The sequence below is a fragment of the Sceloporus undulatus genome, chromosome 3, assembly GCF_019175285.1.
Source record: "Sceloporus undulatus isolate JIND9_A2432 ecotype Alabama chromosome 3, SceUnd_v1.1, whole genome shotgun sequence".
NCBI lineage: Eukaryota > Metazoa > Chordata > Lepidosauria > Squamata > Phrynosomatidae > Sceloporus > Sceloporus undulatus.
In genome coordinates, this window is record NC_056524.1 from 234,089,863 (window position 1) to 234,115,080 (window position 25,218).

The 25,218-nt window shown below is 41.9% G+C and overlaps 1 protein-coding gene across 3 annotated transcripts in view; it reads right to left on the bottom strand.

The window, feature by feature from the left end:
• Positions 1–25,218, bottom strand: part of LOC121926035 (SPHK1 interactor, AKAP domain containing) — an 87,092-nt gene that overhangs the window by 43,003 nt on the left and 18,871 nt on the right. For all 3 annotated transcript variants that reach the window (XM_042458607.1, XM_042458605.1, XM_042458606.1), the window contains exon 3: positions 17,644–17,754. In XM_042458607.1, coding sequence (XP_042314541.1) covers positions 17,644–17,754 — 111 coding nt within the window. The remainder of the gene's footprint in view (positions 1–17,643; positions 17,755–25,218) is intronic.

Below are 25,218 nucleotides of genomic sequence, written 5' to 3' on the forward strand. Positions count from 1 at the left end.
GGTTTTATTTATATACCGCCCAATCACTGGGAATCCGAGCGGTTTACAATAGAGGGGATAACAGACAGTTCCCTGCCCACAGGCTTACAATCTAAAAGACACGACACAAAAGGAGAAGGGAATGGTGAGGGGGGGAGGGAATCAGGTCCAGCATTCTTCTCTCCCCTATAGTGGGCCTTCCACATTTACTGGGCTTAGGAGCACAGGACCCCCATGAAAGTGGGAAAAATGCAAATTAAAAACACTTTTTTTAACTTGAAGGAACTTTTCTCTAGAAATCTCTAGGCCCTACAGCATGATTTTATGGCCAACCTCCAGTGAAAGTTGACTACAGAGTCACAGTGCAGGACCTAGAGATTCCTAGAGAGAACATATTGATCAAATCTGTGAATAATCAAATCAGCAAATGTCAAAGCTGTAAATGTGGAGATCCAACTATAAAACTCATTCAAATCAGGGTTCTGCATAGCACAGAGAGCCTTCAAACATAGGAGAGGCTGTCTGCTTCAGCTGTTTGTCCTCAACACAGTGTGAATGGAGACAGGCCAAGCTAGTGCTTGTGTACACCCTCTTTTCTCATGCATTGTTAGACTGCCTCAACAGGGCTATGAGCTCAGATATCTTTTTAGGGGATTAAGGCAGTAGGTGGCTGCAGGCCAGGTGCTTCACTTTGCAGCATAATGGCAACGGTTGCCTACTAAAACTTGTCAAAAACAGAACCAACTAAACAAGGAACAAGAAACAAGAAACAGCAGAACCATCTACTGCGGCCTGTCTGGATACGTGTGAGAATTGCTTGGCCCATGGATCCCATGTGACTCTCAGGATGGTCTCCTGTGGTCCTTGGATCCTCCATAGCTTCCAGTCCTTTTAAGCCCTAGATTGTTTCTAGATTGAGGGAAGTAATTGTACCGCTATATTATGCTTTGGTCAGGCCTTACCTGGAACATTATGTCCAGTTCTGGGCACCACAATTCAAAAAGGATGCTGACAAGCTGGAGCATTTCCAGAGGAGGGTGTACAAAATGGTGAAAGGTCTGGAAGCTATACCCTAGTAGCAGCTGCTTAGGGAATTGGATGCTTAGCCTAGAGAAGAAAAGGCTAAGGGGTGACATGATAACCACATTTAAATATTTGAATACATGTACCAAGCTTGTTTTCTGCTGCTTCAGAGACTCAGGACACAGAGCAATGGATTCAAGCTACAGGGAAAAAAATCCACTGAAATGTTAGGAAGCACTTCCTTATGCTAAAACTGTCTGATAGTGGAACATGCTGCCTTGGAGAGTGGTGGAGTCTCCTTCTTTGGAGGTTTTTAAACACAGGCTAGATGGCAAATCTTTCGGGAGTCCTTTGGTTGTGTACTCCTGCATGGCAGAATGGAGTTGGAAGGATGGCCCTTGGGGTTTCTTCCAACTCTATGATTCTATGATTCTAAAGATATCAAAATGGAAAAAAAATCATTTCCAGCCAAATTGGTCTGGAGAAATTGTTTTTGCTTCTAAATGCTGTTTGAGCAGGTTTCTCTCAAAATGAACAACTATTTAAAAAGTAAGCAGAAGTGTTTCCAATATACATAACTTCTGGTTTCAGGAATGGCAGGCACATGCTTCACACAGAGTCAGTGGGATTCCAAAATGCCCCTTTGCACATACTCGTCTCATTGCTTAGGGGAAGGTTTCAAGGCATCTTTAAATTAGACTAACTCCCATCAGCCTCAGTCAGCATGGCCAATGATCAGGATGATGTAAATTGTGAACAATGATATTTGGAGGGACACGGGTTCCCTACTCCTAGTTTACAGTCTCTTCTGCATTTTTGAGAACTACAACTGGCTGTGTTGATTCTGCACCTGAAAATTTCCCATAGGGCTTCTTCTTACTCTCTTACTGGCATGTATAAGGTGGAAGGAGTTACAGCCTAGGCAAGCCAGTCTTCTTATATGTAGGACACTATATCATAATTTCTCTTATGCCACAGGATTTTCATGAGGGATAAAGCTTAGGCATTGCACAAAGTGCTCTGAAATTCTCTGAAGGAGCTGAATCACCAGAGGCATTATACATCAGCATTTGGACTTCAGGCAAAGTAAGTGCCTGTCACAAGTTCAGCTTTGGCAAAAACCTGGCTAGGAAGATTTTAAAAATAGCAGCTGATTTTGCTGAAAAGTTACTTGTTAAGTCAGCAGCAGCAATGATACAAAAAGAGAGGGATAAGACTTCTGACAGTTTAGAAATGGTTTTTAAAACACACGTACACACAATGACACAACCATCTTATTAGTTTAATTACAGATCCCTTGGCTACAATATCTGACCCACTCCTTAGATGTCTCTGTTTCTTTTCCCATTCCAAACTTTTGTTTGTTTGTTTTACGATCCAGCTTGATAAAGACTTTGGAAGAATTGAAAAGACTGGATAGCTTTTGATATTTTCTTTCTCACTCCCAGCCACCTTGCCTGATGGAACAGTCTGGGAGAATTTGAAAGCTATTTTGTGGCATATTAGTTAATCCCAACATAAAACGTTTAATTTTGTTTAGAACTTTAAAAAAAATGTAGCAGGAAATGTCAGAGGCAATAGCCTCCTTCATTAGATGTGTGAAGTTGGCCTGAGAAGTTGGTTTGAACATAATATGTACAAGTACATATCAGATGGAGAACAAATGAAGACAAACCCATTTAATAAACATGTTTTAGTAAAGAGAAAAGGAGGGAAAATATTGAAATTAACTTTCTGGACTTGAGGGAAATACTAGAAGCTGAATTAGAATGGGAGCATCCCACACTATTTGCAAAAGTCCACAAAGATTATTTCAGAAGGCTATGGGCCTCTATAAGTATTTTGTAGCTAGACCTTTCAGCTCCACCTTATTTTAAGTTTCTAACCTGACCCCTCAGTTCCTTGGACTTGTCTCCTGCTCTTGTAGCAGCAGTCAAGGAGCTATGGAGAACTAGGACTCAGTGAGAGAAGGAGGGGAAGAGTTCGCAGATGACCACTTGAAGAACCACAATAACAGGTAAGCAACCCGTTCTTCTTTGGGGCCTCTGTGATTCACACACATGAGGATTAGCAAACTAGCCATAGGAGGAGGGAGTGTCATGTCAGCACAGACTTCTAAAATGCAGTCTCTGCATGTGACCCTGTGCCCAGCCTATAATGGGAGATAAATGTCTAAGGCTGAGACTAGGTAGCTATTTGGCAAATACCATGTAATGGTACACCTCATAGAAACGTCTCTGACAAGGCCAGTATCCTGGCAGAATGAGGTCTCACTTGGGTAGGAAGCTGCTTGCCAGCAAGTTCATAGGCCAGACAAAACAGTAACTGCAACCCATTTGGAGAGCTGTTGAGAAGAAAGAGGTCATCATTTCCTATTGGCTGAGTAAAAGACAAAAAGCTTTTGATACTGTCAGCAAGAAGCAGCATGGTTAACAAGAAAAACTGGAGCTCTACATAATAATAATAATAATAATAATAATAATAATAATTTATTTATTTATATTCCGCTTTTTCACAATGAATCAAAGCGGATTACAACAGGTGCATGCATCCAAACAGTGAAGAGAATATTCCAGACTGGCTGTAGGGTTCTGCATGAAAGCAGGGGGTATGGCATCTTTGTTTAAGTGACAAGCCAATACCACTTTAAGGAGAAAGGAAATGTCCAGGTGAAGGGCCACATTGTTCTTGTGGAAATACAGGTGTGGTGGATCAAGCTGAAGGGCACAATTATCTCCAGCTCTTCAAGAGGACATGATATCAACCAAAAAAGGAAGTTTTCCAGGTAAATAACCTGATATCACAAGATATAGGAACTGATGCCATGAAAATCCAGGATGGGGCACAATCCACTATCTTTTTTGGAGATAATGAAATAGTGGGAGAAGAACCTCTGGTGCAGCTGAGAAAGTGGGGCAGGATCTATGGCCCCATACAGACAGGCCAAAATAAAGCTGCTTCGGGTCACTTTGGAGGTATGCTGTTTAAATGATGCATGCATCCTAAGAGTCCGGAATCCATGCTAAAGCCATGCTCCAGTCCTAAAGACTGGAGCGCAGCTTTGGTGCAGCTTCTGGCCTCTTGGGACGCATGCATCATTTAAACAGCATACCTCCAAAGTGACCCGAAGCAGCTTTATTTTGGCCTGTCTGTATGGGTCCTATGACTCCTTTTTGGATCAAGTTGAGCATTTCCTTCCTAAGTGTTGGTGAAGACAGGGTAACAAGATGCCAGAGGATTATGCATCAGCATGTGGCCCAATAGGTGGGATTTCCCAGAATTCTATGTTGTATCTTCTCTTGATGATATTGAGGACGCATGCCTCCAAGATGCTGGAGGCCCAAGCATGGTGGAATTTGCTGAGGCTGTCATCAAAGGATGGGACAGGAGTTGAGATGGTGGCGGCAGGGATGGTGATGGTAGTGCTTATGTTGAAACCAGGCTAGTCATATGTGAGGAATTCAAACGTGCTGCCTATTTGTGTCCTGAGATCATCTCCAAAATTGTGCAGATTTATATCTGGACAAAGACAAATCCTTATGAGATCCTGCTGTCTGAAGCAGGGCTTGTTTCTGCTTTCTTGCTCAGGGTTTGTTTCAAAGCTTTCTTGCTCAGCCGGACTTAGATGTTCAGTGGATTTAGAGTGCCTTAGTACTGAAGGAGGCGTAACAGAAGAATGAGAATCCCATCAGTATCTATGGATACTGAAGAAGATATGGGTAATACCCGTTCTCACAGTAGCTATGCTATCGTTGACATCTATAATCTCTAGCTAAGTAATATCCAGGGGATGATAACAAGTCAAAGTACTCACATGGGGAATCCCAAGGATAGTGTTGAGGATAAGAATCTTCTCTACTATGGTATATATAAGCATCCCTATGAGAACAAGTACCCTGTAAATACTGCTGTTGATATTGAGTGATATGAAACTGATGGCATTGAGGGTTACAGGACCAAGACTCAGGAGAGCTGGGAGAAGAAGGAGGAGGAGGAGGTCTCTTTTAGTGCTTAGTAATTGGAGCATGTGCCCTCGCTCAAGATGACTTTTGTGCATAGAAGAATACTGATCTTTGAGAAGATGGTATTGGTGGAAGTGGTTTGGCAAGGAATTGCCTGCCTGTGGAATATCTCAGGAGGTAGAGTAAGATATTGAGCTTGATGTGAGTAATCAGTCATTTTTCCATTTCATCTAGCTGTATGAACCATGTCCATATTGGCTCTAGCAGAATGAGGTGAAGCAATAATTATCAGAACAGACACCTCTCACTAGGAGAGACAATTGGTCACTTCTGGCTCATTTCCTTTTCTTATGTTTCTTCTGAGACTGCTGATGTTGGTCAGAAACTGATATAGATACCACTTCCATGGATTTGACTGGGGTCAATGGAACATAGGTATGATCAGCACAGTGAGCAGATGTGGATTCAATTACCATTTCAAGACATGCTGGCAGTGCTGATGCAACCCTAGGCTTGGGTGCTGAATCCAAGACAGGTGTTTCCACAGAAGGGCATCTTGAGGAATCAAAAGCCATCCCCATGGATCAGGGTGACCCATATTGAGGATTCTGATTTCATCAGTGCTGACTGTACTTGAGGAAAAGTTTGAGAACAAGGCTTCATGACTGATACTGAAGTCATATGAAGTGTTTTGTTCTGTGATGCTGTATCAGGATTTTTGAGTACCTTCTCCCAAAGGAGAGCCTTCAAGCACAAGTCATGATTTCAACAGGCCTGTGGATTGAAGGCCCAAAATAGGGAACAAGTGGCCATATTGTGCCCTTTTCCTAAACAAAGGAGACATTTTGAGTGCCCATCTTTCTTGAATATCTCTTCCCTGCAAGAGACACAACATAAAACAGCAAAGGCTCCAACCAGGCAGGAGTGCTATGCAAGGAAGAAACCAAGTGAAGAATTTGTACTGTACAATGATTCCAGTCAGACCAGAAAGACAAATATGAACTGAGGCACCAAGCCAGAATGTAGAGAAATTAAAAAACCAGGTCCAATCCAAGTCAGTCAGGAGAAATCAGTCAGAAAAAAGTAAGAATGCTTAGAAGTCACCTAATCGACACTACTGCTACGGCAAACAAAAAGGTACTCAGTAACTTTAGGTGGGAAGTGTGCTGTTAGGGCATACTACCAAATGCTTACATAAAGCTCTAGAAGCTTCTGAACAGTACAGGCGCAGTTAACCCCTATGTGTGTGAGTCACAGAGAGCATGAAGAAGAAACATTAATATCAAATTATCCCACTCCATGAGCTTGTTCTTCCCTGCTTTAGTTAGGTATTAAGGCTTTTAGTTACAATCCCCACATAAGATTGCTACAGTCATAGCCTGTAGGTATTTAACAGCACTGGAAGACACTGCAGGATACAATCATGTGCAAAACTACCCTCATGCACTCACAGGACTTTGCTCACTGCTGATGACATATTTGGAACTCACATAATAACTATAAGAATATCTTTGCCTGCACAGTTACATAGTGTTTTTATGGGTGACTCAGTTCTGAGTTATGGATAACAGACAGACAAAAACAGAACCATGAAGCAAACTTGCAGCCCACATAAATTCTCCTCCTCAGTTTACACTGCTCTAACTTATGCCTGGGCCTATGAACCAATTATAAAGGAGAATGTGACTCTTAATACACAAAGAAAGACTCAACGATGACTTATTTAAGCAAAATGTGTCAAGTGAGAAATGTGTAGCAGTACACTATTTGCAGAGAACAAATCAGCACGCTGGAAGGTATTCAGAATAATTATTTTGAAGAAATTGAAAGAGTGCTTGCCTCATGCTAATTTTCACAGATGCCAAAACTCTCTTGGCAAGAGGAAAAAACAGCTACAGTGACAGAGTGCAGAAATGAAAACACTAGATTTACTAATGTTTTATCTATCTCATAAAACCATGGTCTGGATGACGGAGTTGACAATGTAATGATGAAACAAGAGACGTTTTGATGCTTCTCTTGGAAGTACTTCCAGAACCTTGGTTTCATTTACAGAGTTTCAAGCCAACAACACATACTGTATTGTGACAGAAAAAGAGCTACTCAATTGTGATATTTGGTGTCTTTTGGTACCTTGTTTTGATCTGATCCATTTGAATTCACTGTAAATGTATGGGAATGCAAAACTATGTAGTTTTAAAAGGATTACAGGAATATATCTTACATAAGTAACAGTGATATACCCTCAGAGCTTTGATGTATGCATGAGATTCTATTTAATGCAACAGTATTAATGGGACATTCCTCATTAGAGAAAACATTTTTCCACAGAACCTGGAGTGTAGGCTGAAAGTGTTTTCTATGGGTGATTTCTATGGATCCAGCCATAAAGAAAAACGTCACTATACAAGAATGCACAGACATGGCATTCTAGTCATTCTTTCAGTGCTACTACTACCAGGCCAAGGAATCACTTGGATTTCATGATGTTATTATTCTGGGAACATGGCACTGTAAAGACTGCATTTATTAGAAATATTTAAACATGGCCTTTTAAAAATAACCTCAAAACAGTACAGAATATCCTTCTCTTCCTCACTTGTCCTGTAATGCTGTGCTGTAGATCAGACTAACTGCTTTATCACACTAGGGGGCAAACAGGATTTAAACAAGAGTTAAATGAGAGTTAAACAAGAAATGCCTGATGTTTATCACATGACATTTCCTGTTTAACTCTTGTTTTAACTATTGTTTAAATCCTGTTTGCTCCCTAGTGTGATAAAGCAGTTGGCTTAATGGGAATCTAAGCTTAGATAATAATAATAATAATAATAATAATAATAATAAATTTTATTTGTGTTTTCCCGCCTATCCCATTGGATCAAAGTGGGGTTACAGACTAATTAAAAACCATTACACAATCTCATAAATACAGGATAAATAAACTCCAATATAAAATTCTACAAACTCTATGGACAACATACAGCAGTGTAAGGCAGGGAATCAATCGCGTCGAAAATATTATTCATTCTACAGAGGGGAAGGCTTGGCAAAAGAGAAAGGTTTTAAGTCTCTTTTTAAATGATTCCAGGGGGGTCATAAGATGGAGCTCCTTGGGAAGACTATTCCAGATCCACGAGGCTGCTACAGAGAAAGCCCTCTGGGATGTGGAGACATATCTGGAAGATGGTATTTCCAACAGATTCTTCCCGGATGTTCTAAGTGTGCGGGGCGGATTATATGGGGAGATGCAGTCCCTCAAGTAACTGGGGCCCAAGCCATGTAGGGCTTTATAGGTGATAACCAACACCTTGTATTGCACTCGGAAGAGAATGGGCAGCCAGTGGAGATCTTTCAGAATAGGTGTTATATGGTCAAACCTGGATGCACTGGTGACCAATCTGGCTGCCATGTTTTGTACTAACTGAAGCTTCCGGGCTTGGTACAAGGGTAGCCCCATGTAGAGCGCATTACAGAAATCTAAGCGAGAGGTTACCAGAGCATGTACCACAGTTTCAAGGCCCCTTTGGCCCAGGTAGAGTCGCAGCTGGTGTATCAACCGAAGCTGATAGTAAGCACTTCTGACTGTCGCATCTACTTGAGATGTCAACTGCAGGAACGAGTCCAGAAGTACTCCTAAGCTGCGAACTTCGTCCTTCAGGGGAAGTGTGACCCCATTCAGGACAGGTGGACAAATTTCCTTCCTCAGGCCTGGGGTACCTATCACCAGTACTTCCGTTTTTTCTGGATTCAGACTGAGTTTGTTTTCCCTCATCCAGCCCATTACTGACTCCAAGCAGGCATTCAGAGGATAGACGCCATTCTTAGACACTGCATCAGTCGGAGACACAGAGAAACATATTTGGGTGTCATCACCATACTGACAACACCGCGCCCCGTGTCTCCGGATGATCTCTCCCAGAGGTTTCATGTAAATGTTAAACAAAGTGGGGGATAAAATAGCTCCCTGAGGAACCCCAGATGTTAGTTCCCTCTTAGAGGAGCAAGTGTCCTCCAACTGCACCATCTGGAATCTGCCCGAGAGGTAGGAACAGAACCACTGGAGCGCAGTGCCCCTGATGCTCAACTCCCTCAGGCGTTCCAGAAGGATACCGTGGTCAATGGTATCGAAAGCTGCTGAGATGTCCAAAAGCACCAACAAAGTCACACTTCCCCCGTTGATGCCCAGACAGAGATCATCGACTAAGGCGACCATGGCAGTCTCAACTCCATATCCCGATCTGAAGCCAGTTTGAAATGGGTCCAGATAATCGGTTTCATCCAAGACTGCTTGGAGTTGGAAGGCAACCGCTCTCTTGATCACCTTACCTAAAAATGGCAATAATGTTATTGCTTACCGGGGGGGGGGCAGGGAGGGTTTTTTGAGCAACGGTTTAACCATTGCTAGTTTTAAACTAGATGGAAATTTTCCCTCCCTGAATGATGCATTGATTATGCATTGCAATAATGATGTTACAGCATCACCACCTTGGGCGGTCAGCCAAGAAGGACAAGGATCAAGAGAGCACGTCGTCTTCCTAACACATCCAGGAAGCTTGTCTACTTCATTGGTATCAACAAACTCAAAGTGATCCAGTTTAATGGAGTCCACGGAGGCTCTGGACACCTCTACTATTGTCTCTGTTGAAATGCCAACGTCGAGATCAGCCCTTATCTGAGAGATTTTTTCTGCGAAAAAGTTGTTAAAATCGTCACAACAGGCCTTAGTAAGTTCTAAAATAGGGTTCTGAGTGGAAGGAAGCTGAGTCAGTTCCCTGACCACCCTGAACAGCTCTGCTGGACGCGACTCTGCAGACGCAATATGCGCAGCATAGAAGGAGTTCTCCGCTGCACCTATTGCCACTCCATAGGACTTCACAAGAGCCTGATGGAGTGTCTTGTCGGATAAGCGCTGGTGTCTCCGCCAGCTGCGCTCTAGTAGTTGCGCGGCCCGCTTCATTTCCCAGAGATCTTCCGTATACCAGGGTTTCTTATTAGAAGCGGGCCGGAAAGGACGCTTAGGAGCGATACTGTGTATAGCCCTGGAAAGGTCATTATCCCAGATGTTAGTCAGGGCATCAACAGGATCGCCATCAGATCCAACCACAGACTCCTGTAAGGCTTCTTGGAACCTTTTGGGTTCCATCAGCCTTCGAGGGTGGACCATCCTAATAGGTCCTCCACCCCCGGGGGGGATGTAGGTAGTTGCCTTCTGTTGGACCTCTCCCCAGTCTTCCCAGTCCAGCATGCTAACCCCCTTGACCTTTATGCCATACTGGTTCTCAAATATATATGTATAAGAAGAACTAAAGAACACACCACCACAGTATATAACATGAAAAAAAATGGTGAGGGCTGCCTTGACAATTGTCGACTCAAAATTTGGTTTTCAATAATCATTCAATGTTTTAAATTTTTTCCATTTAAAATGTTAGGAACAATAACATTGCAAATATGAGCAAATGCACTTAAAGCATGAGCCTATATCTGTCTACTCAAAAGTAATTTCCAGTGTCTTTAGTGAGATTGCATAAGTCTGCAGTCCTATACACACAATTACAATTACCTGAGGCTTATTTCTGAACAGATATACACAGCAGTCTTCTGTTAGTCCAGGAGTGGGCAACTGTGAAAGGGTGGGGGCTACATTAGCCACTCAGGAGACCTTGGATTGCTGCAGCTCCCCGACATGCCACCCCCTCCCAATCATTCTTCTCAATGGCATCTAAGTGACAGGGGGCATTTTTACCATTTGGGGGCTTTCCTGGTCCATTTTAGGCTTAGGAGAAGCTCTATTATTTAACATGAGAGAGTGAATAGAGAAGCCACTTTGTATTTCAAAAAGGTCTCTCTTGGGCCTATAAAGGAAGAGATATGTAAACTCAAAAGCTAACTCTGTAAGAATCTTGGTTGCAATTTATTAAATACAGCTGGAGGTAGGAAATGTGTCTGAAATGTCCCCCATATCTCCTAGAGAGCATTTAGGGGCAATCCCCTTTTTGGAGGGAAATTTTGTAAAATATTTGTTTGGACCATGGGGGTGCTGGGAACATCCAAAGAGGTGGAAATGGCCATCACATCCCTTATGACATTTTGGAGCAAAAAATATATTTTTTAAAAAACCTCTAGAGGGACACAAAATTCTAAAAAGGGTTGTCTTCACACCAGAAGAAAATGATAGGAAAGCTACAACTGTATCCAGTGGTGATGTTAGCAATCACAACCTGGTGTCTTTCTTCAGATATGCTGGTCACAATGAATATGGGTGATAAGGGTTGTAGTTCAAGACATCTGGAGGGCCACAGTTTGCATATTTGTGTTCTACATATTTAAATCTTGTGCTCTTCCTTGGGAAGAATAAGAACAGGGAAACATCTGCAGCTAAAACTCTCCAATAAACACAAGAGTCCCTTGTAACAATCTTTTATAGGGTCTGTCCTCATTCTGACCAATAGGGTGCCTTTTTATGAAACTTCTACATTCCAAGATTCTTATTTATGAATGTTATTAATAAGACAATAATATAATAAAAGCTAGTATAATTCTTTCTCCTTTTGCCCTTTCCAGACTTTTATATTTACTTTTGAACTTGTTCATTAAAATGCAGCAAGCAGAGGAATATAAACATTCCCACTGACAGCAAAATAGCTCCCTCCTTCAGAAGCTTACATGTAACTCAATGAGAATGCTGCATGGAACAAGCCACCTACACTCATTGTTCAGCAAGAAAATTATTAATTTTAAATAACAGTAAGCCCTCAGATGAATGCTAACTGTTTTTAAGCAAGCTTATTCTGCTCTCTTACATCCTATAAAGCAAATTGAAATGGTCATGTTTTCTCACCCACCCTATCTTTCTCTTGCCATTCTAGGACACATAGCACATGCTGTTACTTCTTCAATCTGGGATGATGAAATGACATTACACGGTATTACAGTTTATAGTTCTTTTGGAAGAGTACATTTCATGACGTTCTTGACCATTCTCTCCCAACACCAACTTAGGCCTTGAATGCATGGGCCGATTCTGGCACCATCCTGTGTAGATGATGCATGGCCCAAACCCCTGTTCTGGTGCAAGCAGTCCAGATGACGTCAGGCATGTCCTGCACAGAATGAGGGCATAACAAGGTTAACATGAATTAAAATAACTTATCTGTTGCTCAGGATCTTTGGGGAAGATCTGGAGCCCTTGCTTCCTGCACCGCTGCAGCTGTCTTCCTGGGTGTCCCTCTGGGCTGCCTGGAGCATCCACAGGTTGCTTGCTTCTGAAGTCAGAACGAGGCACCCCATGACAGTTACATACTAGGTGCTATATTCTGACTTTAGAAGCAAGTGACCCATGGTGGTGGTAGATGCACCAGGTAGCACAGCAGGACTCCCATGCAAACAGCTGCTATGGCATGGGAATGGAGGCCAAGTTAAAAGGGAAGCTACGGGACCAAGATACTCCAGGCTGCCCTGGAGTGTCCTGACCAGTACGAGCAAGGCCTTAGGTGTGTCATTCACAAAGCAGCTGGTGGCACAGCTTTTTAGGTATGGGATGGGAAAAGTGGGCCTCCAGATGTTGCTCTTTTGCAAAATTCTTTACTCTTTACTATTGGCTAGACTGGTGAGGTCTGAGTGGTGTTTTAATCCAACATGTGTGAGGCTATAAATCCTCTAATCTTGTTTTAAGATGAATTTTCAAGGAGTGGAACCGATCTCCCTATATCTTTAATATCTGTGTAAAAGACAAAACTTATTATAGAAAAGATGAGGAAATCCCATCTTCTACACATTTATTACATTTAGAGCGATATTATTTTGCAGCGCGCCTGGACATCCTGTGCTCTATCTCCAAACAGAAGGTTGTTATTGTGTGTCTTCAAGTCATTTCTGACTTACGGTGATCCTAAGGCAAACCTATCATTGGTTTTCTTGTTTCTAAAGAGATGTGCCATTGCTTTCCTGAGGCTGAGATCATGCGACTTGCCCAAGATCACCCAGTACAGCATAAGTATCATGCATAAACAGTCATTGAATCTGTTCCTAGAACGACTGTGAGGTTATAGTGACTGCAGGTATTAATGAAAAAGAATGGGACCACTGGGGAAAAGGAAATTAAAGGCGCCTCACTTCTAAACTGGAGGAGGGTATTGTTCACCATATCATTGTACCTATTCCATGTCCTTTTCTGATTAATGAACTGAAGATATCTTCTATGATTTACCTGCTTGTTTTGCTATGATAAAAGTGTAGTAGCATCCTGTTCTTCACCCATTTTTCTTCCATACACTGTACTAAGGAGATATTAAAAGTTTTATCAGAGCTTGGAAAAGTTATTTTTATGGAACTGCTGCCTTAAGGTAATATATACCAGATCTGTTGTTGTTGTTGTTATTATTATTATTATTATTATTAACTTTTATTTATAAAGCGCTATAAATTCACACAGCGCTGTACATACAATCTTTTTTAATTAGACGGTTCCCTGCTTACAATCTAAAAAGACACGACACAAAAGGAGAAGGGAGTGGTGGTGGGGAAGGGGATAAGGTCCAGCAGTTGTTCTCTACCTCTGAGGCCTGGACCAAGGCAGATGGCATGGAGGGAGGACTTGGCTTCTTGGAGCTAGCCTGCCTCTCTCCTCCTCAAGATGAAGGGAGGGCTTGTCTTCTTCCAGGCAGGCCAGTTGGAGCTAGCATGCCTCAAGATGGTGGATGAAGGGAGGTCTTGTCTTCTTCCAGGTAGGCCTGTTGGAGCTAGCCTGCCTCTTTCTCCCTCAAGATGGTGGATGCAGGGAGGTCTGAAGAGATCTGGTTGGATTTACCCCTCCCACCCTCCACTGAACCTAGGTTAAATGTTTCATGCAGCATTTTTAATATGAAAATTTTGGCAAGAGCTCAGAAAATAATGTGACTCAAACTTAGTGTCAATTATGTTTCAAGAGCCTATAACTCAAGAATGTCTTAATGGATTTATAGGTACTGTATATTAAAGTCTGTCCTTCATTTAACTACCAGGCTATGTTGCTCAGTGTCCTATTCTTCACAGTTCATAGCTTCAGAAACAGCTGTGAATATTTTCTCATCATTTAGGCTAGCTCCATTTTAGATTTGGTGTAAATAATTGTCATTCCTGATTTGTACATAAAGGAAATATGTCAATAAATATTTATGCCATGTACACCATCTGCTTCCTTTTGCAAAATATGCTAATAATTACCAGGCACCACTTCTATATACTTGACATTATTCAGGTCACAAGGAGCCTCTAACTAATGACAGAAGGAAATCATGCCAAAACACATAAGGCAGATTATACAGAAGTCTCACTGGGCTTGAGCTTCTAATGGTTTTAGTTGAACACAGGTGCATTGCAAAGGTGACATCTTTAGATCCACATCAGGATCCACATCAACCACCTGATCCTCTGGAGCATCATCTGTACTCTTGCCAGTACTGGGTTATATGCCCAGTTCTTCTATTAATGTCTATGCAGGTTTCATATTTGACTGATTTGATTGGTTAAAAATGGTCCCAAAATACACTCTGAAAAAGCCAGGCAAATGGTAACAAAGTAAGCCTGGTAGCAATACTAGGTGAAATATGATGCAAACTGTTTTAAATGCAGAAATGCTCAGCACGCTACCTTGAATACTTTTCAAAACCTCAGAAGTTAGAGTGAATATGTCAATTGCCAACTTGTGTGCTGCCACTTCAGCATTTGCAGCAACCTGCTATGCTGCAACAACCAAAACAGAACCCTATATATGGCAAGCATGCTACTTGAAACTACTGGCCTTTCCTAACTCCCTGCAGGGATAGGACAATGAGAAAATGTAAAGCCAGAAGTAAAATGCGTGCTGTGAGATGCCAGAAGGAAGCATTTGATATTACTGCATGAATAAGATGATTTCATTCAACCTTTAGAACATACTTCTTTAGGCCTTGAGGAGAATTTTGTATTGTTTCTTAAGGATTAAATCTCTTGAAGATACTGCAAAGGTGTTCTCCTTATGGGTTTAAAGCTTGCCAATCAGATTCTTCTTGGCTGTGATACAATCCTGGTCAAACCAACTCTTGGATCTGATGAAAATGTTCTGAGGCCTTCCTATGTGCTTAAGTGTCGGGTGAGCTTCAGTATATTTATCAATATCTTGTAGAAAGCTAAAAGTCTGGAATATGGGATCAATACAAGGACAGTGGACCTTAAGAATGTGATCAGTGTTAAACAAATGTGTAATGTTTTTGTCTACTCTTGCAGACCATCTGATCTTAGTTGTTTCAGCTTCCATCAAAATATCAAGGCAAAAGCTGAAAGTTGCATAGATATGCTGCCCAAATGGCATTGGTGACAGAAGCAGAAGTAGATGGTCACTATTTGGCCAAACGTCTGTCTCTGGGATGTCAACTAATTCTAACAAATTACATGAAGGAATAAGGCAATCTATGATACTCAATCCTAGTCTCTGAGCAGAAAGAATATTCTCCAAGAATATCACCAATTACAGGGCCATTGAGAATACATAAATCTAGATGGTGGGATGTTTGAGCCAAACATAGTCCAGCACAGATGTTATCTGATACAATGTTACACCACCTCTAGGAGCATGGCAGCACAGCCATGGCTTGAGGCACATAGAACCTCTGAACTGATTTTTACATATCATGTCTCCGAGACACATATGACAACTAAGAACTGTATTCAGGTGACAAGGTTACCCACTGGCTATTTTCTTCCCATTTAGGCAATATTGGGCTAAAAGCCCAAATGGGCTATTGCCTAAATTGCCCCTTAAGCATGTGTGGGGCAAATCGGCTAGTAAACAATGTAGTGATGTAACAGAAAAAACAGGGGAATTTTCAAAGCTGAAACAACAGGCATTGTCTCTTGGCCATATCCCTTCATATTTACTACAAAAAGGACCATGTGATCCCATGCCTTTAAAACAAAACATTTTCCTTGTGTGCAAAGAGTAGCTTCCTACTGAGAAAACATACAAAATGCCATGGCTTTGTTATTACCATAGTTTTAACCTCCAGCTACACTATTTTTTTTCCTTGTAAGAATATAATTAAGATGTTTTAAACACTGAGAGTAAACTGTAGATTAGAACTGAAAAAACCTCTCCACTAATAATAGCTTTTGTTCAGAAGGGAAACACAGTCACAGAATGAAAAGCTTTTTTTTTTTTTGTTAAGAGGGAGCATGAATCATGCTCACAGTTGAAAGATACAGTAACAACTATACACATTCCTAATGCACAGCCAGCATGGCATATACTAGAACAATGTTTGAAAGCCATTAGGTGCACAAACAATCTATAAGTTGCATAGCACGTTACCTCTCTCCACCAACTTCTTGTTTGTAAGAAAAGATAGCCAAATGCCTGCCTTCAGTTCATCAGGTTACCCTAAACTAGATATACTTCGCACTGCTTGTGGTTCTGAACTAGTATGAGGGTACCATTAAGGAATACTTTTTTAAAAACCTGTCAAGGCAACATTTTAGATCTATTCTACAGACTCACAGTTCTCTTTATGAATATAGACTTTTAAAAGTATTTGCAAAATTGCTTTCCATGGTCTTAAGACAAACACACATACAGATTTGCTGCTAATTTAGGAAAATGCTAGTGCTGCTGGTTATAAGCATGCATTATTGTACTCTATTATAGGGAGAAATCTATTACGAAAAAAAGTCCTAAAGGAAATCTACAAAAAGTTTCATATTATCAAGAGATACAAAAGCCAATATTCCCCAGTGCCCCATTAATGATACGTTCCCACCTTTCTTAGCTAGTCTTCTCTCCTCAGATAATTCCTGCCTGCAATTAGTTCTACATTTTTACATTCCTTGAAGCTATTCCATTTGTTTCCACTTGAGATGAGATGAAATTAAATGTGTAGATGTGTTCATGTTCTTCTTGTGGGCTAGATGGGCCTTTATTCTGATCCAGCATGTTTCTGCCATCTTATCTACTGTCCCATTCATTCTGGGATTTCTATTAACTCCACCCATGTCCCTGCTCTGCAAGACGCCTACCATTCTTTTATCTTCACCTTTATCTCAGGCTATGAACTCTGAGAACTGCGTGCTCTGATATCTGAAGAATACAGATCTGAAGAATCTGAATCTACAACTATTTTACCATCTTCTCCTGCAGGAAGTTTTTGGGTACAGAACTCTTCTCCAAGAAAGACTTACAGCTCCCATCTTCACCATCTGCCACAGCCATACTGGCCTTGGGCAATGGGACACAAACAGCATATGCTCAAACCCGCGGAGAGCCGCACGGGACCCATTCAAATGAATGAGGCATGCGCTGCTGCGCCGCTGCATGCACAAACCCCATTCATTCCAATGGGGCTTGAGCATGTGTGGAATTCAGCTTATGCAGGGGGAGGGGTCCCAGAACGGATCCCCCGTGTAAGCCGAGGGTGCACTGTATTTCAACACCTCTGGAGAGTGAGAGATTGGGAAACACTGATGTACTGTGTGCTTTGCTTTGAGATTCTTCTCATTACCTATCCTTGCTCACATATGTGGGAAGAATTGTGCATAGAGAACAAAATACTATTCATTATCATATAAGCCAAACTGGACAAGAGAAATTGGAAATAATACTCTTTCTTCATAGCTCTGGCTGCATATTTGCTCTTCCTCGATTGTTCAAATCTTGCAAAGGACTTACTGAAGTGTAGTTCTTTTCTAATTTGTCTTCCACTATACCAATTCTGCATGGTGTCTTCTGATTCTGTAGCCAGTAGTCTGTTGATTCAAGCAAGCTGTTACTGCAGAGAACCTGTAGAAGGAGAAGAATTTAATCATCCTTCTTGAAATACAAGCATTAATTTAAGATACTGAGTTTCATTTCCTCGAAATCTTAGGGCCAGTACATACCGGCGGGAAGTGGCATGGCAGCAACGATACTAGGGGCCAGGAGTGCGCAGCAACCGCATGCTCCTGAGCCCTAGTACAGGCAGATGGCAGCATCATGACACCTTCCTGTTCATACGGGGCACCATGATGATGCTGATGCTGTGCAGCATCTGGATGTCACTTCCAGGAAGTGACATCATGGTGGTACCACTTCTCCTTTATGGCGCAGCAGAAAAGAAGCCACTTAGAGCATGCTGGAATTGCGCAGTGCGGCTGCTGCAGCACCAACAAGCGGTAAAGATGGGCAGCACAGAGCTGCCCGTCCGTCTGTACCATGCCTTAGAGAGGTTTTTAGTCAACTCCAGTTTCAGTCATTAAAGAATTTGAAGGTGTTATGGTTGTCCTGCATGTTTTAAATCAATTCATTGATTAAATCACAAAGATATATAACTTAGGACCTTATTGCACCGCTTAAATAACCTGTCTTACCTTTTCTGAACTGAAGTTAATTCAGACTTCAGCCAGGTCCTATTGCAAGGATTTTGCCGTGGAAGCCGCTGGGAGAGTCCAGCCTGGCTGTAGCCCGGGTCCCAGGTGTGCTTTGGGAGCCTCAATTTGAAACTGGGAGCTTTCCAACTTCAAAATATGGCTGCCAGAGTGTGCTGGGGACCTGGGCTGCAGCTGGGCTAGGCTCGCTCAGCGCCTTTGGTGGCAAAATCCTTGCTATAGGTCCCAGCTGCAGTCAGAATTAGACTTCAACTCGGAAGAGGTAAGCCAGGTTATTTAAGCGGTGTGATAAGGTCCTTATTTAGTTCATAAACATACATAATTTAGTTAAACAAATCATGGTTTAGAGTTTCAGGTAACCTAAACCATTGTAAACAAAAAAAAGAAGGAGCCCACAATTAACCACAGGTCATAGCACAGAAAAGAACTATTCCATTCTATAGCTGTTTTACTGCTTGTTGCACAGGGAAGGAGGTCAGCTGATAACTTAGAAAGAAATTGGACACTGGACATCTTTAAATAATCTGGGGACCCTGAATGTTAGTAGTTTAATGACCTTTTGCAGATTACCTGAAAGCAGGCTGAGACTAACCATGTCAGGTAAACAGGGTTTGAGGGAGGGCAAGTGCCCTCAGGGCTATCTGCAGTGAATTTTATTACATTTTAGCTGGGCACATTCATTGTGAAGGTCTGCCTGTTTTCAAACACATAAATAAACATGACGAAAAAGACATTAGTTTCAGTACAGATTAAAGTAACATCATGTTACAAATATTCCTGCATCATGCCTCAAACCAGCTAATAGACTCTTTTGGATTATCAGTTTTGGGTTTAATAAGCCATTTAATAAGCCATTTTCTTTGCACACTGGCTTTGGTCAGTGGTGTCTGCACCTGGGGTGTCACTCGGTGCAGGGAGGTGGGGCTTCTGCGGGCAGGAGCACAAGGGCACCCCCCCACCTCAGCAGCACACTCTGCCCAGGGTGTACTACCCCACTAGGTGACACTCCCCTCTGGGGTGTCACCTGGTGCAGTCCTCACCGCTGCACCTCCCTTAGTGGCTTTGGCACTGATATCATGGTTACTTTAGTTTCCCATTGTCACTGTAAATGAAAACTGATTTAGTCCCAAGGATTTCGGATATGGGAGACTCAACCTCAGGCATTGAAACACTAATTCTGGCCTCCTGACTGGACCCCTTGAAAATTTTTAGTTTTTATTTATTAGAGTACAGTATATCTGCACCACCGCGGTACCACATGCATGAGCCCCATTCATTTAAATGGGGCTCGAGCATAAGCGGTATTTGATTTATGTGGGGGAGTCCGGAACAGATCCCCCGCATAAAGCAAGGGCACACTGTACTTATACCCCACCCTTCAATCCTAAAGGCTATCAGAGTGGCTTACAATTATTGTTTTTTATTAGACAGTTCCCTGCCCTCAAGCTTACAATCTAAAAAGACACGACACAAAAGGAGAAGGGAATGGTGGTGGGGAAGGGGATCAGGTCCAGCAGTTCTTCTCTCCCTCTGAGGCCTGGACCAAGGCAGATAGACTGAAGGGAGGGCTCTTCTTCTTAATTCAGGCTAGGCCTGATGGACCTGGCTTAAAGCCCTGCTCCAGTTTATTTCTTTACTCAAACTAAAAAAAAAAAATGTATACAAGGGAATCAGTGATTGGGTATGCAATGCCTCCTGCCTGGGTACGGAGGTGTGCAATAAAATCCATGTACAGTAGAGTCTCGATTATCCGTCCTTCGGTTATCCTACCTTCTGGATTATCCGACTTCCCATGCTTCTTCATGAGTGCGCCTCACAGGTGGCACATTCACAAAGAAGCATGGGACGTTGGATAATACCACCATTGGGCACAAAAGTCCTTTATCTCCCCTCCCCTCCCCTCCCCTCCTCCCTTCCTCCTTCTTCCTTCTCTCCTTCGTTACCTCCTTCCTTCCCTGGAGGAGATGCAAGGGAAGGAGGTTCCAAGCCGCAAAGGAGAGTCTTGGTAGGTGCTCAGCCCAGTCCTCTCCTCTGTGGCTTCATGGACTCCGTGGCTTCTATGGACTCCCTTCAGGCTGAGGAAAACGAAGCTGCCAAGAAGAGGCCTGGGTGCTCAGCCCAGGCTTTTCCTCCGTGGCTCTGTTGGAGGCCTGGGTGCTCGGCCCAGGCCTCTCCGGTGCTGCCACGGAGTGGAGGACTTGGCCGAGCATGAAGCCACTGAGAAGAGGCCTGGGTGTTCGGCCCAGGCCTCTCCTCTGCGGTTGTGGAGGGGAGGACTTGGCCAAGCACAAAGCCTCTGAGAAGAGGACTGGCTGCCCCGCCCAGGCCTCTTCTCAGCTGTTTCGTTTTCATCAGCCCAAAGGGAGTCCATGGACCCCGTTCGGGCTGAGGAAAACAAAGCCGCGGAGGACAGGCCTGGGCTGAGCACCCAGGCTTCTTCTCGGCAGCTTCGTGTTCGGCTGAGTCCTCTCTGCCGTGGAGGAAGCAGGACTCAGGATGTAAGCAGGGAGGGAGAAGGGGAAGGGAGGGACTTTTGTCCCCATGGCAGCGCGGGTGTGCGCGCGCCGTCATTGGGGACAATGACCCTCCGGATTATCCAACACTTTTGGTTATTCAAATATCAGTTGGCCTGTTTATGTTGGATAATCGAGACTCTACTGTATTAAAATTTACATCCCACACCTAGTTCAGGAGGAAAGGACATGCCAGGGCAGTACGATAATCTCCATAGACTGAGCAGAGAAGGATAGGGTAACAGCTATCAGGCAGCTAACAATAACAACAAAAATATAACCAGGCTTCTTTTCTCTACTGAAGAAAACAGAATACCAAAAAAACAATTCAGTGGCTAAACTGGCCAATGAATTATCCTCATTGTCTTAAAATTATTCCAAAATATATGATTCAATGTCATGTTTTCAAAGAAAAGAGCATTTTTAAAATTGCTGTCATTATTTCAAGAATCATAGCCATGTTTATTACAGATTAACCATTTTATTATTACATGAGATTGCACAGACTAAAGTCATTATTATTATTATTATTATTATTATTATTATTATTATTATTACATTTGATTCTTTATGTGTCATTAATCAAAATGTAAGATTTTTTTATATCAGTTAACTATGATATCATCAAATCTGGATTCTTTTATACTTTCTCTCCAAGTCAATGCTATTCTATTTAGAAAGAATAATAATTGAATAGAGACTACAGATAACAGAGAAATTATGTTCAGATTATGTACATCCTAATAAATTTTTCATTATTTTTCAGCAAAATGGTCAAAGATTTCATAACCAAACAATACCAGGTGCCTTAACATTTGATCTGAAAGAGACAAAAAATTGAGGCTTGACATATTAAGAAGGAAACGGTTTTGATTCAAAGCAAGCCTTTTCCTAAGGGATTATTCACTAGTCTTGGCTTCCAAATTTTTCTTGGGTAATATAATCTCATAATAACTTTCCATTATAATAGCTTAGATGAATGAGAAATAGCTTTCTCTCTACCCAACCTTCTTGCTCTTTCTTAAAGGCTTAACTGAAGACCCAGAAAACGAACAATGTTATTCCTGCCTCTGAAAAGCTATTTCTATTCCAAAGATAAGGTACTGTGGTTAAGCAATGAAATGGGATGCTTGGATGCTTGTGGAGCCTCTTTTTCTGGATGCTAAATGGCATTCTGTTAGGTAGGAATGTGTTGTGTTAAATTATTTGCTCCCTCAAAGAAGAATAAAAAATAACGTAATCTATTTTCCTTCATCCATTTTCAAAAAGGTCTCTTCCCCACTCGACCCCATGCAATATCAGGATGGTCTGGCTTCACCTCCATCCTTCTGATGTTGTGAAGAACAAGGGTGGCAGGAGGGAAACCAATTTAGGATCATTGAGGCTATAGGACCTGTGTTCTGATAGCTGGTTCATGATAATACAGATGTTATTGTTGTGAATTGGCTATAGGAAGACAGCCCAGAACTGCAACCTTCTTCAACAGGTTGCTTTCCCCCAGCCTCCCAGCCTCCCAGCCTCAGAGAATAAGAAATAGATGAGTCCATGATAGGGAGGCAGGAGCAGTCTTCAAGTTTAATCAAGAATTGGGAGGTGGGGGGGGGGGACAAGAAAGGGATCTGAGGAAGATTCTCCTTGTTGGTGGTTGGACAATTAGAAAGCTCCTTCTGTACGCCAATATTCTTTCTATCCCTACTCTTAGGAATGCTTGAAGAACACAATGGAATTTATCACACGGGGATCCAGGAATGCAGCTAGCACGGAACGAAAGGGTGTGTGATGAGAACGGAATGGGGAAAGGATGCATTTTACTGTATGCCAGAACGCCGCCACTGCGCAAGTCTGCATTTCATTCCCCATCCATGCCAGAGAGGCTGATTTTCAGGAACTGTTCAGAACAGTTCTTGAAAATTGCCTCCTCTGGAATGGATGGGGAACAGAACAGGGACTTCTGGCGGCATCATCAGCATTCTGGCATGCAGTAAAATGCCTCCTTTCTCCATTCCATTCCTATGACACCCTCTTTTGTTCCATGCTAGCTGCGTTCCTGGATCCCCGTGCAATAAGCTCCAATATCATGCTTAAGGGCAGGTATTTGGATTTGACTGCAGCTGGAGGTGCAGGTGGTTTTGGACTGTAATTCTCCAAATTCTTCACTAACAGCTATGATGGATTCTGCTGCTGGGAGCTGCAGACTAAGAGCATCTGGTTAGCTCTGCATTTACGCTAGACCAGTGATGGCAAACCTTTTAGAGACTGAGTGCCTAAACTCAGTGGCATTCCCGCACCAACCCAGTGCTGGTGGTAGGACTTCTGGAGGGTGGGACATCTCCCAGCTTTCCAGAATGGGAGGGTTGGAAAAATGGAGCACTCCTTTCCTAAACCCCTCCCACCCTGGAAAAGCTTTCTCCTGGCATTTCCAGGGTGGAGAAATGGAGCAAGCTTGGGGAGAACACAAGAGAGAGAGCCTTCTTGGAGGCTGCTCCCACCTTGCTTTCTTTTCACCAGCAAGCAAAAATATTTTTATGCAGGCAGGCTTTTGTATAATCATGGGATGTCTTTTATAAGAAGTATGTGTTATATGGGCTATGTGTTGCAGTTATGGTTTGTTTTTTAATGGATGTAATTTTTTTACAGTTTTTATGTTGATGTTTTTAATTTTTTTAAAACTTGTGAGCCACCTTAGGTCCCTTTCTGGGGAAAAGGCTGCATAAAAATGAAATAAATAACTAACTAACTAACTGTAAAAATGAATTGTGATGGTGTAAAGCAGACAGAACAGGAGGCCAGCCTGAAACTACAGGCATTCCCCACCTACAAGACCATTAGAAGAATTCTTGATTGAATTCTAATTGGCAGTTTGGAAAAAACCCACATTGCCACTTCCATCTTGATTGTACCACAATCAGCTGTGTTGTCAACTGTTGATCACTGAATCAAAACACGCTATAGCGTGTCATGAAATGAAAATAATCAGACAAGAAAGTAGACTTTATGTTAAATGCAACCATATGTAAGAGTTCTAATTAAATGACTAGGGACCTGAACAGACAGGCCAAAAAAAAAAAAGCTGCTTTGGATCACTTTGGAGGTATGCTGTTTAAATGCTACATCCGTCCTAAGAGGCTGGAAGCCACGCCAAAGCCACGCTCCAGTCCTAAGGACTAGTGTGCAGCCTTGGCGCAGCTTCTGGCCTCTTAAGATGTGTGTGTCATTTAAACAGCATACCTCCAAAGTGACCCAAAGCAGCTTTATTTTGGCCAGTTTGTTTGGGCCCTAATATTGTATAATTAATGAACAACTGTTTGTATCCCTAAAGGTGCTCTGCTTGACATTTGAAATACCAATATGTTCTTGCTTGATCATCTTAATTGTTGTGGTTAATTATAGGCCATCCAAAAGAAATGAGTACAGAACATGCAAAATAAGATGAGACTTATTCTCTGATTTATTTATTTATTTGGAAATGGGGCAGTGTAGTGGTATTTTGCACCTAGAACAGTATCCAAGAGGCTCTGTCTCTGTCAAGAATGATTTAATTAAAAGTTACAGCAAATTGGATATGATGCGTAATTTATTTTCGGACAGTGCCAGGCCACTGCAAATGATAAATCTGCATTTTAAAAATCAATTAAATTAATGTAATGTGTGGGAGAAACTCATGGACTGTGAGGGCTTATGATGAAATATCATTGCTTTCTACCATGTTAACACATGTTATGATATCTCTTTCAAAAATTTGCTCTTGTTCAAGCTGTTGTCAAAACCCAGGTTGATCATATTTATGTGTAGAGGAATATATATTTTTGCATACTCAGAATATTAAGCAAGTTGTCAAATGGCTGCAATAAAAATCTAGATTGAGGGCAAACTTTTCACCACCAAGATCTGCATGCAGTAATAGGCAATGCCTGATAGGTCATAGGAAGAACAAGGAAGTAAGACAGTACACATAGCAACATCACCTGGAATGCATAACTTTGAGGAAGAGAACAAGGGCATAATAACACTATTTTCTTTTTCTTTTCTTTTTTAAATGTAACAGCTGGTAATGTTCCTTTTTAAAGTGGAACAGGTAATCTTTGCTTGTTGTTCCTAGAATGTTGGTTTGGAAAGGACTCATCTCTCTCTGTGTGTGTGTTTATTTTGGTATTTTTGAGTATATCTTTAAAAACATTTTAAAAACAGTATGCGTGTTTTAAAGTTAAAATAATGTAATAAATGATTCATTAATATTTTGATATTACAGGTAATAGTAACTCAATAGCTCTACTATGTTGCTCTTTAAATAACAGGAAATGCTAGTGAGCTACTTCTCAATAAAATAAAAAATATATATAGTAATAAAATTCTTTACTTATTTAACA